This window comes from Puma concolor, chromosome B2, assembly GCF_028749965.1.
Source record: "Puma concolor isolate L17-30 chromosome B2, mPumCon1.1.hap2, whole genome shotgun sequence".
Lineage (NCBI taxonomy): Eukaryota > Metazoa > Chordata > Mammalia > Carnivora > Felidae > Puma > Puma concolor.
The window spans coordinates 3,736,376-3,752,678 of NC_141671.1; the positions used below are offsets into that span (position 1 = coordinate 3,736,376).

Genomic DNA, 16,303 nt, shown 5'->3' on the forward strand with positions numbered 1-16,303 from the left:
ACTATTATTATTATTATTATTATTATTATTATTATTTATTTATTATTTTATTATAATCACACTTTCTCGGGGTAAACAGCAGTCCCGCGCCCAGCTCCCCACCCAGTCAACACTGTGAGGTTCCTCTCTAAGAATAATATCTGTATTGTCAAAATTTGTTTTCAAAACATAGGAACAACAGAAACCAGGAAGCGAGGGAACATTTCTTCAATATACATGCCCGGCAAAAGGTTCGTTTCTTGAGTATATCCCACGGTCTGGACTGGGGAAATGACATGATCATGTTTGACAAGAGAGCTCCTCGCGTCCCCGTCTCTGTGGCGCAATCGGTTAGCGCGTTCGGCTGTTAACCGAAAGGTTGGTGGTTCGAGCCCACCCAGGGACGGCACTTTCCCTTTAAGAACTCCGGCTTTCGGAAATTTTGTCGTACAAAATCCGTTTGTGAACATTCTCACAAATAAAATGAAAACCGAGCTAACGTAGCTCCCCAGGGCGTCTTGCGACAGAGGGAGTGTTCCCGTGTTCACGGATTATTTGCTTGAAAGCCTTCAGGATGCAGCCAGACGTGGGCGCAATCCGTCATTTTGTCCCTAATTCTACTGAATTTGTTTCCAGATTCCTTCTCCCTCAGCTGCGTTGGTCCATCCGGCGGCGTGAACCCCGGCTGTCCACACCCAGCTGGCCCAGGCTGTCCCCGAGTCAGGTCCTCGGGCTCTGGACGTCGGGAATGGGCCGCGGAGGCAGAGTGCAAGCTTCCATCGAAATCATCTGACTTTCCTCGCTTATAATCCCCCAAAGGGTCCCTGACACTTTCCATAAAAGGCATTTTGACAAGATCTACCGAAATTACTCTGCAAATCCACTTCTGGGAACGTACACAATTGCTGCATTTGTACAACTAAAATTGACCCATGTCAGGGTTACTGGTGGCAACATCCAGAAAATAAAATTTTAAGTGTAAAAGAAGGTATATTCCTGCCCTCAAAGGGCTTGGTCTGCAGGGAATCAAGCTGACGGTTCCCCAGAAACTCATTGTCTTCCACCCATTCTTATCTTCATTTCTTGCTCCGCCTGTGATTTACCCAGTTTTCCAGGCTGCGGGTAAACTCTCTGTGCGAACTACTGTACCGGACCCTTGGATGCTGACCTTGAATATACTGACACCTGACGCCACCCAGCCTGAGAAGTTTATTTCATTCAAAAAATTCCGAAGCCCCATGTTTTGCTTCCTAAATTGTTAGCAACCTAAGGGGAAAAGATTTCTCACTCTCGATATTCTCTTTATCTACCAAAGGTGACAGTGGCACTGGGAATCCTGAATAAGTGAATATGACAGCTTGTCAGATTCTGACACGGAATTTTTCTCGCTCACTTGGGAAGACATCATGACCTGGGGAAACGACCCACAGGAAACAAACTCAGGAGAAATGAACACAGAAACAAGGGTATCAAGTTCCCAAGCCTGAGGGTGTAACGTTACACAGATGTTTTTATCAGACGGGTATGAGAGGGTTAGGGACGTGGGAAATGTGACACCCAACAGACATCATTTTGAACGTAAGGTCATTTTTATTCTCCCACATAAAGTGCACCTATCGAATAAAAATCGTAACAGGACTAAGATTTTATCATTTTAGAGCCAAAGAAGTGGATGAATCTGCCTCACCCAAACACGAGTAATTATATTGAGGAGCGGCGTTGGGGGGTGGGGGGGCGGGCAGGGAATTAAATTGCACAAGCAAAATCCATTATTATTATAGTCACTCTACTATTTCAAGTAGGTTTAACAGACTGGATAGTGACTAGTATTTTTTAAGACTTTTTCAGTGATCTCTACACCCAACTCCAGATCGGGAGTCGCTCACTCCATGGACCGAGGCAGCCAGGCGCCCCTGACCGGTTTCAAGTTCTATGAGGCTGCGTCCAGGTTTCTTAACACTTCAGTTTTCCGTTTCTCTTAGTGGCTGCCATGGATTCTGTGCGGCTTCTAAAGCTGCTTTAGTGTTGTGAGCCCTCCCCCTTGTCTAAGCCCTAATTCGTAGAAGACCACCCGAAGGGCACCGTGCCTACCTCCTAGGCTTTGTCTCCCTTTACAGTGGTTTGAACCCAACGCTCCATCCATGGAGCTTTGTTTCCAACAACAGGAGTACATCAGGCTCATTCAGATTTCTGTTCACTTTTCAGGAGCGATATGGAAAACTTGGTGAAAACTGACCCCTCTCTGAAGAGCGTGATGAGGGATCAGCTCCATATTAAGCACTGCTTACCTTCCCAGATAAACCAAGCCCTCCCATGGCTCCTCCTCTAGCCCTTATATATTTCTACATGATGCCTGCAGTACCTCTGGACATTATTTCTTGAATATCTGTCCCTTTCTAGTGGCCTACAACTCTTAATGCCAAGGGCCGTGTGTTATTACCCACTATCACTATGTCCTCATGTAGTGACTTGGTAAATGTGGAATTAGATCATTGATAAAGTGGGCTAAGAAATTAATCTGATAGACAGAAAAGAGTTCAGACTGAAGGTGGAGAGGGAGGGAGAGGTGGCTCTGAGACCAGGAGATGACATTAATGGGACATGAGGAGACAGAAGTTAGAACTTATAAAATGCACCCCCACACACACACCAATAAACTACAAAAGTATACAAATATATACATTTTTTTCTTTTCTATAAATACATTTGGAAGGTGGCTCCCATCCAGTCCCACCCCATTAACCCATCCCTGTTAATCTTTTCTAAATAAAAAGGATGTGGCCGCTACCCTTCACTTACAGTTGGTAAAAAAGTTGCCTGGACTACACATTCCCACTCTAGCTTGAGGTAAAGGCTCTTCCTGAGGCCAGAAAGTGGGATTTTTAGAGGCTCCCACTGGGCAGGAGGCAGATGGCCAAGAATCAAATGAAACAGGCATGTGCAGTAGTCACACTCATGCTAGTATGAATTAGGGGCCTTTGCCAGGCAACAGGAGTGGGAGCGGGGAGGAGAGGCCCACAAAAGGTCTGTCTGAGCACTCATCAGAGACTCCTGGTCTGAGAAAGATAATAAAACGTCTGCCTGAATAGACATTATCAGGGCTATGAGACAGAAGGGGTCTCCTCTGCCCTTCATGAGTCCCTGGCTAGTGAGGGTTCTTCCACGCTCTCTGAAGGTGGTGGAGCTCCGAAGATCTTGGCAAGCAGCCCTCGGTTGGAGCGAGCCTGGTCCTGGACATTAGCCAGGCGAGCCCGTTCACGTCCCCCGGGCCGAGCTGCCTTCCGGGCTCTCAGCTCCTGCTCAGTAGGACGCTGGGCAAAGGCCCAGGTGCCATTCGGGCGGGCGGAGTCCCCATCAGCAGCAAGGAAGCGCTGTCCCCGTTCCACACTTCGAAGGTAGAAGTCAGTCTCACGCTTGGCCTGGGCAACCTCGGCCCTCAGGCGCTGCCTGCGTACCTGGCGCTCAAAGGCAAGATGTTCGCTGAGGTGGGACCACGTGAAACGGTGCAGGTACTGCGAACAACAACAACGACAACAAAAACGAGAAAGGACGTGGGTAAGGCGTGGCAGGAAGGCAGAGGAGAGGAGAGCGGGTGGGACCAACAGGAGGTAACGGAGCAGCCCCGGCTAGGGCTGGGAAGGCAGACAAGTCCGCCCCTTACCTTGAGGTTCCACAGGTCGTAACGGAAGGGGCTGCGCCGTCGGGCTCCCATGGGCGTGTTGTGCAGACTGGCCGCCACGCGCTTGGCCACTCGCTTGTCCCGAAACTCCACCCAGCCCTCGGTGTAGTCCTTGCTGTACTTGGACCGCTTTTTCCCTCCCGTGGCCGAGGCTGCCGCCGCCTTCTTCTTGCGCCTCACGAACCCGTCTGCGCGCCGAGGACACAGCAGAGGTTTAAGGGGCCCACGTGGCTCCCAAGGAACTTCACCCCCCACTCGCCCTCGGGCCAGGATCCCACCTCCAGGCCTCTGCCCGGGAAAAGGACTCCAAGTTCCATCCATTCCCCGTGCACCCTTTCCCCACGTCTAAATCCTTTCCTCAAACGTCAACTCCTGCATCAGATCCGCTCCGAACATTCTACTTACAACTCTCACACGCCCCCAATCCCGATTCGGTTAGTGTCCGCGCGGGAGCTGGGGTCAGCTGACCACACAGTCTAGACCCGGGCCGCGATGACAAAGGGGATGGGTTCAGTGTGTGAAAAAGCCTCTGAGACTTTTATTCAGGATGTACTCACTCAGTAAACTGGTAAAGCTGGCTCAGGAAAGAGGGCTGCGCGGGGTCGACATCAGAAGCCAGAGTTCACAACCCGAGAACTACCCATCTGTGCGCAAGGCGCTACGCACACCTAATCCCGTCTCCTTAAAGGTTTGCGCACCACTCGTCTCCCCGGGCGCCGGCCTCGAGTCCCGTGCCCCACAGCGCCTCGGACGCGCACAGCCCGAGCCACGCGACGCGCGGGCTAGTCCACCCTGCTGCCCGCACAGCCACGGCCTCCGCTCTTACCCTCCGGCTGGAAAAAAACGCGCCCGACCTCGCCATAGGCGCTGAGAAGGTTCCGTACGTGCAGAGGCCGAAAGCGGGGCGGGAGGTGGCCCAAGTACACAATACCCGGTACTACCCGCTTCCTGCCGCCGCAAGCCGCCTCTTCGGATTCCTCCTGCTCCTCCTCCGCTTCTGGTTTCTGGTCTCTCGCTTCCGGGGGCTCCTGCTCCGCAGCCTCCTTCTCCAACTCCTCGGCCTCCATGCTGGCGGGTACCAGAAGCACGACAGCCGTAAAGCGCCGCGCCGCGCCGCGCCGGCTGCGCACCGAGTACGCCGGCCGGCGGCGAGGGGGCGGGACCGACGCGGGCGGAGATAAATGGAAGAACCAGATTGGGTGGAGAGAGCGGAAGTGGGGGCCGGAGCGGCCGCGAGATCCGAAGCTGACGGGTGGGACCCGGGGTCGAGCAGGCCCAGAGGCAGAAGCCGAGCGGGTGGGTCCCCAAGTGTTAAAGCGCCCTGGAGAACGCCTTGGTGAGGTGTAGAAAGGCGGGAAGCAGGCTCTTCCTGAAATGCTGGAAAACTGGGAAGTTGGGAGAGGTTTCTGTGTGTCAGCGATCAAAACAGCATTTTACCCAAGGGACCCGGCTGTGCCTCCGGTTGGGGGCTGTTCCACCTTTTACAGTTTACTTCAGTTTTTAAAATTGTCTTGAGTTTTGAAATTTGAATTATTTTTCAAAATTTAGCTGCGAGTTTTGAATGTTTCTAAGTTTTGGAAATGTACTTTAGCTTCGCAAATACAGGTTTTGGAAGTGAGATTTGCATTTTGAAAATTTCAGTTGTGACCTCAAGCAGTTTACAAGTATTTTGTTTACCTTAAAGTATTCATTTTAGATTTGATTTCGTAAAGATGTCCCCCAAATGTTCATGTGTAACAGTTATTGCCCTAACGTTAAATACGTGCTTGGCGCCTATCGTACATTTGTACTGATACGTGATTCGTGTTTATATTATAAACACCTGTTGGCACATATACACACGACCGGAGTCTGGGGATCCCACCCCCCGGGCGGCGCGCTTAACCCTGGTCTCGCGAGACCTGTCTGTGCGGACGGCCCCGGGGGCGGTCTTGGCACTCCTACTGAGACCTCTCTCCCGCAGGTGCCTGGCGCCGCCCTGTCCCGTCGCGCGCGGACGCGCCCAGCAGGGGGCGCCGTCTCCGTGCTCTTGGAGCCGCCGTTCCTCCCACGCGCACCTGCAGTGGGGCGGAAAGGGGCGCGGCCTGGAATGCGGACAAACCCTCCAGCCCGCTTTCCGGAAGGGGCCCGGGGCGAGTTTAAGCGTAACTTAGACCCGCCCTCGCTGCAGCCGGACGGAAATTCCCATCCCGCTGGAACAGGCGAGGGCGCCGAGGAACCCAGAGGACTGCAGCAGGGGGCGCAGGTGTCCGTCCACAAGCTACCTTCCTAGGTGACAGCTCCTGCCAGAGAGCCTCCCAGTATATTCCTGCAGGAACGCAGCGCCACGCTCTTCCTGGAGTGGGCGAAAGATCTAATAAACTCGAGTTCCTACACGCCGGTTTCATTAATGTTACGAAAGCAAACTTTATCATTTGCCCGCCGCTCCTTTTTTAGAGGCGGGAGAGGGCGGTAAGAGGCACAGACTCGGTCCCGTATGTCATTCTTCCGTCTTCAAAGCACCGAGCAACTACGGATGAAGTGAGAGCACATCTCGGCACTGCTTCAAGAGGCCGGGGTGGGAAGGGGGGCATCTGCGGAAATAGATGCTTTCTGTTGTACCCATGTGATGGCTGCGATGGTAACATATGCTGTTTTCTCGACCTTGTGTGTGTTTCAAGTTGCCATTAATTAAATGTTTATGCGCTTAAATATCAGCATAACAGAGAGTCCAGAAAGACCACCGGGCCTCCAAAATGAATTGTAAACTTTGGGTCCAGACGTCCTTCCGGTTGTCCGCCCTCCCCATGACCCTTTCCCTTTCCCAAACTCCATGAAAAGTCAGCCTTCCTGGAGACCCCGACTTACATAAGCAGCTTTTTGTGTACGTATCTGGGGGTCGTTCACTATTGTTTTTATTATTTTTCAGTCCTACGAGTTCATCTGTAAGTACAAATGACAGTCCGCCCAACTGTGTTCAAGTTTTCCTACACACGCTAAGGGACCAGGTGTGCAGTGTCACCGAAAACCTTTCAAAAAGGCCAAGTCCTTCGAGCCGGATTCGAACCAGCGACCTAAGGATGACCACAACCACACGCCTACAGTCCTCCGCTCTACCAACTGAGCTATCGAAGGATTGGTGGTGAGGCTCGTTAGAATACCTTAATGTTTCTCTCAATGGTTTTGTTTGGATTCTATTTTTAAAATGTAGTGCGAATTTTTTTCTAAGGTGCTGGAAATGTTCTAAAACTGATAGGGGTCGCGATCATAGAGGTATATTAAAAAATCAATATTCATAAAAACTTAAGTTTTGTGCTTTTTACTGCCTGTTTCAGGTCTTTAAAAAAGGAAATACCACCATCCTTGTTCCGTATCCTGCTCCCTGAGGCCCATCACCCTTATCCCTACTGCAGCCCCGCTGTCCCGGCCACTTAACGCCTGTTATAGTGGCCGATAAATGATAACTTATCCTAAATATAGATAACTCGGTTGAAGAGGGCTCTACTGTCTTAAAGCAGAGACACTGCCAAGTTCATTTTGGAAACATCGCATTTCTCCTTGTTGAAAGACAAGGAAAGTGTACAGACAGAAATGTGCTAGACCCAAACCATGAGGGGCATCGCGTATGCGAGTGTATGTCTAGGAACTGAGTGCCTCATATTAGAGTGGACCAAATAAATACGCCCCTCCCCAATTTTGAGAAGAGCAACGTAGACATTTATTGGGGGGGGGGGAATGCTATCATGCATTGCTAATGAACACCTGTAATGGTGTTTAGCTTCCTGGTTGAACATGGTTGGAGAAAACAGGAAGCCATCTGGACAGACATTTCTTGGTGATGTATCCTTAGAAAAGATTTCTGGTAAGTTTATCTATAAAAGAGTATTTCTTATTTAAAAATACTTTGTAACTATAGCCTTGAAAAAATACATTTTTCTTCAGAAGATCCTACCTAGTGATTTCTATGAGAAATCTGCCAACACATAATTCATATTACATGTAGTTATTCTGTTCCCTCTCATGAGAAACTAAGAATATATGGTCTAGTACATTTCTCTCCTTTTTTTTTTTTAAGTTTACGTATTTATTTTTAAGAGACAGAGAGAAAATGTGGGGGAGGGGCAGAGAGAGAGAGCTGTTTTCAAAAGATACCACTAAGAAAATGAAAAGTCAAACCACAGACTGGGAGACAGTATTTGCAGAACAAACATCTGACATACAAGACTTTTATCCAGTATAAAGCATTCTCACAACTCAATCAGGAGGCAAACAATTCAATTTTTTTTAAAAAAGGGAAGGATCTCAACAGACATTTCACCGAAGATGTGCAGATGACCTATAACTACCTGAAAAGGTAGACATCATTAGCCACGAGGGAAATGCAGATTAAGCCCCGGGAGATGCCTCCACACATTCATCAAAGGAGGCCGAAATATAAGATGACCCCGGGATTTTCACCCACCTCTTAGAATATCTGAATAATCCCCTCCCCATAAATGTGGGTAGGACATGTGAATGTGTTACAGTGTTCCTTACGATTCTGAATGGCCAATATTTAAAAGACTGACTGTGCTAAGATGTGGAGAAACGAACTGCAATGAGAATGTGAAACGGTATAGCCCCCTTGGATAACAGCTGGTAGTTTCTTTGAAAGTTAAATACACACTTCCCATAGGATCCAGCAGTCCCATGCCTATGTTATTTACCGAAAATAAATGAAAAGGCACGTCCACACAAAGACTTACACCCGAAATATTTATAGCCACGTAATAGTCGGTGAGGACCGCCATGACAACCGGCCACAGGCTGGGTGACTCAAGCAACAGAAATTTATTTCCTCACAGCTCTGGAAGCTGAGGCCCAAGATCAAGGTGTCAGCAGGGTTGATTTCTTCTGCGGCCTCTGTTTGGCCTCAGAAGGGTATCTTCTTGTTTCCTCCTTCCACGGTAGTTACTTTGTACTCACATGCTCCTAGCGTCTCTCTCTGTGTCCTCATCACCTCCTCTTATAAAGATGCCAGCCAGATCGGGTCAAGGCACACAATGAATGCAGTAACGTCTTTCAGGGTCCATCTCCAAATACGGTCTCATTCTGATGTACTGGAAATCAGGGCTTCAACATAGGAACGGGGCCGGGGGTGGTTATTCGGTCCATAACAAGCAGTTTTGTTATTAACAAGAAAACCAATACCAACTTTCGTTAGCTGGTGAGTGAAGAAACAAATCGTAGTACATCCCTACCATGGGCTACTGGCCAGTAAGAGGGAATGAACCATGGATATACACCCGGTGAATCCCAACAGCACTGCTAGGTAAAGGAAGCCAGGCTCCCAGCCGCACGCTGCGCGAGTCTCTCTCTAGACTTTTGCAAAAAGTACTGCGACGGAAAGCAGATCAGTGCTTCTGAAGGCAGAAGTAAACTTTTTGGAGGGATGAAAAGGTTCTATATCATGATGGTTGTGGTAGTTCTGTGACTGAATATAATTTTCAAGACTCACCGAACATACACTTGAAAAGACTTAAAAGGAATGGATTTTACTATGTGTGTGTGGGGTTTTTGTTTTGTTTTGTTTTAGAGAGAGAGAGAGTGCACAAGCGGGGGAGAGGGGCAGGGGGGAGAGAGAGAATCTTCAGCAGGCTCTGACACCAGGGCTCGATCTCACACACCATGAGATCCTGACCTGAGCCAAAATCAAGAGTCAAATGCTTAACCAACTGAGCCCCCCAGGAGCCCCTGACTTTTACTGTGTTTAAATTACATTTCAATAGAAGTAATTAAAAACAAAAGAAAACTGGTCATCCATACAGAAACTTCAACACCAACTCGATGCCATTGCTAAGCAGTCTGTTTCTTGCTGCCCACGGCCTCCTTATCACTGATTCCCAACTTACTCTGTTTACTTGTTCTTTTACCCATAGTACTTACTATTTGTAGCATATTATGCAATTACACAAATTTGTGTTTACCCTATTTTTAAATCTCCAGTGCGTTCAAGCTGATGTTTTGTATCACATACAAGAGTTTTAGTCGTCCTAAATGTCACATTTGGACAGACCTAGTTGCATTTATGAAAAGCCGCGTAGAAACAAATGCAAATCCTTCACCAGCGAAGGAACCAGTGTGCATCACTCAGAGATGCTAGACTTTCAGCAAACTGACGTTCTCATGGACTTTTATGTTGTCTCCCCCCAGGGGAAGCCAAGCGTGTTTGGCTTTTAGGAAGGAGGGTGGGCAGAATCGTTGGTGGCTGCGTGGTGAACTGTAATGGACACTATTGCTTTTCAAAAATCTCCTGACATTGTGTTGTACCATATCTAAGATTAGAGTTCACTACTCCTTTAGAAATAGATGTGGCCGTGTGACACAACTGTTTTGACAAATGAGATGTCCCTCCTGGAAGTTGGAGAGCCAGTGAGCCATCCACCACAACCCTCTTGACACTTCCCCTGACAAAATATGATCTGAGTTGTTGGGGATCCACAAGGAGCCCACCAGGCAAACCATGACTGATTTATATGACACTGAAGAGTTTCCGGTTACGAGCCATCATGATTTGCAGAGGGGGGGATGCTTGTGACTGCAGTGTAACCTACCCTACTCAGGCGGACACACAGGAAACGTGCAAGTCTGAATCCACGAGGAAGGCTCATTCTCCTCCTAGGAAAACACCCAACAGAAATGTGTGAACTTCTGCACCAAGAGATATGTATGGTAAGAGGGTTCAAAGATTTGTTTGTTGGTTGGTTTCCAATTGTCCGTGTTCTATCGCTGAGTGAAAGAAAAGTTCAGTGACGTTTGCCGAGAGTCTGCCTGCCAGCCTAGTGTCATTTTGTATTACTTTAAGAGAGGTGAGTTTTTTTTTCCGGTCACTCCAAGAAATGGATTCCAGGAAAGTATTCTGGAAAAGCTGCTCATTGTAGGCTCAGGCTCTTTGTGGAATTTCTAAATGTGTTGAGCTAAAAGTGGAGCAAATTTATCAGAGTGAATCCAGATCTTGGATGGGATTTGAAAAGGCTGTGGCAATTTTTCAAGACTGAAAACTGCAGTAGTTGGGACTCCAGCAAAAAGGATACAAGTCGTTAGACACCAGGCGTTTCATCTGCTCTGTCCTGCGTCACGTGGGCCACAGGACTGCCCTGTTCTCCTCTCCTCTCTTGCAACGACATTCCAGAATTCAGCCTGCTTAAAACTTGGTAGCTTCTACCGGCCGTTTGGTTGCTGGGAACAGGCTTTCCCAAAGACAGACTGAAAAGGACAGCAGGAATCTTCAAACCCTCCTAATTCCTTGCTGTTCCTGAAAATTACCATTCGAGATCATTTTTAAATGTTGGGATTTACACCAAACTATTAGCAAACAGGCTGAGCATGATATTCTACGAGAAGCTACACGACTGTCTCAAACATGCGTGCCATGTCTAAGTTCACGGCCGAAAGCTAGAGGAAAGCTGTGGGTGGTGTGGTCCCCCTGACGGCGAGCAGCAGACAGGGCTTCCGCAGGCCCAGCTCCTTCGAATTGCGCAGTAGCCGCGATCGGCTGGGAGCAGAGCAGGTGTCTTGGGTCACGAGCGAACCCGCGTGTACAAGTTCGACCTCCTCGTTTGCACGCGTCCCAGCGCGGGGACATCCCCAAGGTGCAGGCGGCCTCCCACCCGCGCACTCGGTTCATCTGAAAGGTGATTGTCCTCCACTCCTGGTGTGTTTGCAGAGGGGACAGGAGGCTTGGGCTGGTCCTGTCCCCTGTTCCGTCCTTCACACCGATCTCTTCTGAGACACAAGAGCGGGAGAAAGGAGAACACATCTCGGGTTTGTGCCCAAAGGTCACAGGTTGCGGGCAGGGTGTGGCTCTGGGGTTAGGGTCTGGGCGGTGGATACGATGGGAGTTCGTTATGCTGCGTCCTGGGTGTGTCTGAAATTTGTCAGACAGAAGGCTTCTTCAGACATCACCGGGCTAACAGGGCCCCCAGCGGCGGGCGCGGACCCCAACGTCGGAGACACTCGCGCGCCCTCGCGGTTGCGCTGCGCGGAGCCGGCGCCGGGGCCGCGCGCGGGGAAACGCTGAACCTGGAACCCGAGACGGCCGCGCGCAGGGAGCCCAGGGTCGGGGCCGCGCGCGCGGAGCCGGGCCGCCCTCGGGAGCGTGTGAGTTTCACAGGCGAAAAGGTGAACGGAGACTCGTGGGAAGGGCTTCCCCACCCCGTTCCCCCCTTCCCTAGAGCCACCACGTTGGCAGTCTGTTCCAACGCGCTTTGTGCTTGTAAATAAGAGAGCGCGTTCAGGTTTGAATCTCAATTAAAACCTGAAACTGCACAGTGCGGAAAGGGACTATTCTCTGCATTCAGTAAGGGTCTAAATGCTGCTGTGGCGTCGCTGGAGTTGTCTACGATTTCCAAAATTGTCGTCCTTCGAGCCGGATTCGAACCAGCGACCTAAGGATGTCCAACTATCACACCTACAGTCCTCCGCTCTACCAACTGAGCTATCGAAGGACTCCTGGGAGGCACCCTTTCAGGATTCCTAAAATAACGGCGGTCCAGACGGTCTCTGTGTTGGTAATGTTCACGTGCACTTTTCAAAGTGCAGCCTTAAGCTGACTTCCTAGACCCCGAATGTGTTTTATATAGTGATCTGGATAGACAGCTGGTTCCATGGGTTTATAAAGACATAAAATTCATTGGGTTATACGTATAAGACATTAGGATATCACTTATGTAGCTCTCAAGCAAAACCCTTACGGCTGTCCCCTGTCATCCTCCCCCAGGAACAATATAGCTGAAGGTAGTGCCCTCTTATTATGGACCGATTTCCTTCCTTCCTCTCTGGTTACCTACTCCTTCTCTCCAAAGTGTCAAAGTTTGCTCAATAAAGGTTATGGTTGCCCTAAATACAGACAACTAGGTTGGAGAAGATCCCTGGGTTGTGAACAGAGCAAGGTCCCATGCATTTTGGTACATTGCAGTACTCCACAGTGAAAGTCCAATGGGAAATCGTGTCTATTCTTAACTCTAATGATGAAAAATGTGGAGTGTTGTGTGTGTGTGTGTGTGTGTGTGTGTGTGTGTGTGTGTGTGTAAATGTTCTTAGTTGGGTAAATATGATCTGGGTGGTTCACATTCCACTGCATAATTATAGTAGAGCAATTAAAATGAAACAAAAATTCTTAAAATTCTTAAGTGGAAATATAAATATTCCTGACCCAAAGAAAATCAGACAACATTGAGGTTCAACAGAAATTGATCAGTTTCCTTGCACCTGCTACAGAAATAGACACAAGTAGAGAATTTGCTAAACTACCTGGAGCAAAAAGGCTTTCCTTTGTAATATATTTAAGGAAAAGATTAAGTGGGTTTCTCTATAAAATATCTGTGCTTCTTATAATAAAAGTTGTACAAAACCATATTATTGGGAAAAAATCCAAATTTTTCTTCAAATGGCAATTGCCAGTGCCTCCCTATTAGAAACATTGAGAGCTCATAGTTGATAGGGAGCTCAGTAATGAAGTCCCTTTCCATGAGACGCTAGTGAAACGGAACCTAGTAACGTTCCTTTCAATGTTCCTAACCTAATAGAGGATTAGCAGCTAGAGAAAAAGGGTCCTAAGAAGTGGACGGTTTCTCTTAACATTATCAGGTGTCCTTTCTGTGCTTTGAATACCAAGTAGGAAACGTTGCCAACAAGTGCTGAAATCTCAGGATGGTGATGGATTCATCGCTGGGGCCACACTTAGAGGAACAGGAAGTTCCCGGAAAGGACACAGGAAGGAGTAAGCCCACCTTTCCTCCTTCTCCAGCCTTTCATTGTCCTCCCAGCTTCCCTTTTGGCAGTAAATCAGCAATGTGGTTCACAGACTCCCATCTCCTTTATCACAAGGCAGATTAAAAAGGGGGTTTTGTCTTAGTCTGCTCAGGCTGCTGTGACAAAATGCCACAGACTGGGGTGGCTCAAACAACAAAAATTATTTTTTTCTCACAGTTCTGGAGGCTGGAAGCCCATGACCAAGGCCATTCAGTTCCTGTGACAGCTCTCTTCTTGGCTTGCAGATGGCCGTCTCCTGGCTGTGCCTTCACAGGGCAGAGAAAGAATGGGCTCTTTGGTGGCTCCCCTGTAGGCCACCAATCCCAGGGGATCAGGGCCCCGCCCTTACAACCTGGTAAACCTTAGTTACTTCCTTATTCCAAATACAATCACCCTGGGGGTTAGAGCTTCAACATGTGAATTTGGGGGGAACGCAATTCAGTCCAGAACAGAGAGCTTAGAGTGGAGTCTGGTAACAACTGGTAAAACGTCCATGTGAGTTTTAAAGTAATATTCTTGATTTTCATTTGGTCTCTGTGGAAGCCGAGTGTTGGGAAATGTAACACCCAACACAGCGGGACTGGAAACGAACACTCCCAGCTCATGGCTGCAGGCCCCCAGACAAGCCAGTCGCTGCCGGTGCGGTCAGTCATGCCAGTGTTCCGTCCATGGACCTGAGCTGTGGAGCAGGCCTACTTTCTGTCGCTAAAATTCCACACCTACACCCTTAGTAGAATCATAGGGAAAATAAATAGGGAGGAAAAAGTGAGCGGAGGCCAAATGGACTTCTGCAGCAGGGTGAATTCTGTCCAGGAAAGAATAGGGGAGACACATCCAGATGCTGGGGACAGTCAGGGTGGGGCTGGCCTGGAGCTAAGTTTTGAACTGAACGGTGGGTTTCTACACACACTCGGAAAACCCGAGTTGTGAACTCTCTTTCCTAAGTTGTGGGGAGGCAAGAAGGTGGAAGTTTTCGTCAGTCAGAGGGCTATTCATCCGCGTTTTTATCAGCCCTGATTGCAGAGAAAAAGCAAAAAAGGAGAGCAGACGTGAAGGGCATTTTAAGGATCTTGGAAAGGGCTGTTCTGCATAGGGACGGAGAGTCACTTTCTTAATTGAGATGTTTCTCCTCCGTTTGAATTTTGATCGCTTGCTTCAATTTCACTGAGACTAAAAAATAACACTAAACCAAATGGAGGAAGTCTCTAATGATGGAATATTAGGCAAAGAAGTCGAAGGTGTAGATGGGACTGAAAGCCTTCATATGGCTTTCCTGCACGTGATGGGCTCCTGGCAATGCCCAGCGAATCCTGCTCTTCGGAGCAAGCTCTTTCCAGTAAGCAGCACCTAGTACAGTACCTGATACTTAGTACCCAATAAGTCCCGAAGAAAAAGAGGTGACTACTGCCTTTGTCTTTTTGCAAAGACTCTAGATCTCAGCCTGCAGGCAGAATTATCTTAGCATCCGATTAATGTTTACCTTGGAAAAATGCAAAATAACTTTTACACCCTTTAATCAAAATCAGAAATATAGAAGCCAGAATGAAAGGAGAAATAAACTGGGACGCGCGCCCCCTCGTGGCCATGTATCCACAGGCGGGGATTTTCTTTTCTTTAAGCCAGTTTTTTTTAAGGGTTTTTTTTTTTTTTTTTTTTTTTAAGGGATGTCTGTGGGGACTCCGGAGAGTCTGTTTCTGAAGCCAGCAGAGTCAACTGGTGGAAAATGTAGGGGTGCAGGGATTGTCAAGGCCTATTGCAAAGGCCAAAACCGAGCCTCTTTGCTCGAGAAACTTAGTTTCCCCTCCTGGATGCACCTGCAATTTCCTTCCATTCCCTGTTTCCACAGATAGACGTCCAGGGTTAAACTCTTGCCCAATTTCTAAGACAAGTGTTTCTGAGGACTCCACGGCCTGGATTCCAGCTGCACTCCTGAGCTCTTTTACCGACAGGGTCCAGAAGCGTAGGACAGGTTGTAGGTGGCGCCGAGGGACAGAATCGCCATTGATCTGCGGCCCCGCACCCCAAACAATTGGCTAAGACCGACTACAAACAGGTGGCGCGACACGTTCTGAATGGCCTCCAGATTTCAAAGTGGGGAAGAGAGGCGTGGCGGCGTGTCCGGACGGGGAATTAGCTCAAATGGTAGAGCGCTCGCTTAGCATGCGAGAGGTAGCGGGATCGATGCCCGCATTCTCCAGTTTTGCGTTCTCTTCCCCGCTGGCTTTTGCTTTCCTGCTCCTCTAAACAGACGGAGATGATGGAGACATCACCAGCTGGGAGCGGGGCCCAGGTCATAACAGGGAAGGCCTTCAGACAGTGCCAGGATAGGAAGGCTGAGGTCTTTAGGATCTGGCAGACGTTTTGCAGGTTTGAATATTGGCCCCTGCCACGTGGACTTACGAATCGACACTTCAATTATTTATGCATTAATGTTGTATTTTTATTCTCAATCTATTTCCCACACATCTGACCTATGTAGGGCCACCTCAAGTTCTTAAAACTGGAAGGAAGGATTCCCACTTCTTAGTGAGATGGTGAAGAGCCACATAATCAAGTATATTTCAGACTTGTTTTTTATGCATGCAGTTTTCCTCCTCTGGAGTCGGACGGCTATATCTTTGGAGGTGGTGGTGATGATGCGGATACTGATACCGGGCTGTGGCAGAAAATGGCCCAGTCACAGGAGGCTGGAGAACCTCGGTGGTGCCTTCAGAAGCTCAGGCCAGGACTCTCTAATACACTTTGCATCCAGAGCCCAAAAGTTATCTTTGAAAAGAAAATCGGACCAGTTTTCTTCTTTACTCGTTTGCCCCAGTTCGCTTTCCGAAAACAAATTTCATCAGGAGCTACCGGTTAAGACCAATCTTCAGCCCT

At 48.7% G+C, this 16,303-nt stretch overlaps 1 protein-coding gene, 1 long non-coding RNA gene and 4 other non-coding genes across 6 annotated transcripts; 3 read left to right on the forward strand and 3 right to left on the reverse strand.

The window, feature by feature from the left end:
- Window positions 1-311: 311 nt before the first annotated feature.
- Window positions 312-385, forward strand: TRNAN-GUU (transfer RNA asparagine (anticodon GUU)). Its single transcript has one exon. It is a non-coding gene; the product is annotated as a tRNA-Asn (tRNA).
- A 1,164-nt stretch (window positions 386-1,549) lies between these two features.
- On the reverse strand, window positions 1,550-4,780 carry ABT1 (activator of basal transcription 1). Its single transcript, XM_025916992.2, has 3 exons — window positions 4,485-4,780; window positions 3,641-3,846; window positions 1,550-3,491 (listed from the first exon to the last, which is right to left on the reverse strand). The coding sequence occupies exons 1-3, from the start codon at window positions 4,723-4,725 to the stop codon at window positions 3,111-3,113; spliced, it is 828 nt and encodes a 275-aa protein (XP_025772777.1). The 5' UTR covers window positions 4,726-4,780; the 3' UTR covers window positions 1,550-3,110.
- A 182-nt stretch (window positions 4,781-4,962) lies between these two features.
- Window positions 4,963-10,441, forward strand: LOC147580650 (uncharacterized). Its single transcript, XR_015250948.1, has 3 exons — window positions 4,963-6,278; window positions 6,567-6,779; window positions 9,623-10,441. It is a non-coding gene; the product is annotated as an uncharacterized LOC147580650 (long non-coding RNA).
- On the reverse strand, window positions 6,684-6,772 carry TRNAY-GUA (transfer RNA tyrosine (anticodon GUA)). The gene is given in 2 exon segments: window positions 6,684-6,719; window positions 6,736-6,772. It is a non-coding gene; the product is annotated as a tRNA-Tyr (tRNA).
- Window positions 10,442-12,035: 1,594 nt separating the features above from the next.
- TRNAY-GUA (transfer RNA tyrosine (anticodon GUA)) lies at window positions 12,036-12,123 on the reverse strand. Its single transcript is given in 2 exon segments — window positions 12,036-12,071; window positions 12,087-12,123. It is a non-coding gene; the product is annotated as a tRNA-Tyr (tRNA).
- Window positions 12,124-15,553: 3,430 nt separating this feature from the next.
- TRNAA-AGC (transfer RNA alanine (anticodon AGC)) lies at window positions 15,554-15,626 on the forward strand. Its single transcript has one exon. It is a non-coding gene; the product is annotated as a tRNA-Ala (tRNA).
- The last annotated feature ends 677 nt before the right edge of the window (window positions 15,627-16,303 follow it).

Bases quoted from the DNA above. Each gene is read 5' to 3' on its own strand.
- ABT1 (XM_025916992.2), bottom strand. From the start codon at position 4,725: ATGGAGGCCGAGGAGTTGGAGAAGGAGGCTGCGGAGCAGGAGCCCCCG. The intron at 3,847-4,484 runs GTAAGAGCGGAG...CTCGGCGCGCAG, and splicing joins CGTTTTTTTCCAGCCGGAGG to ACGGGTTCGTGAGGCGCAAG. The intron at 3,492-3,640 runs GTAAGGGGCGGA...TGTTGTTCGCAG, and splicing joins ACGACCTGTGGAACCTCAAG to TACCTGCACCGTTTCACGTG.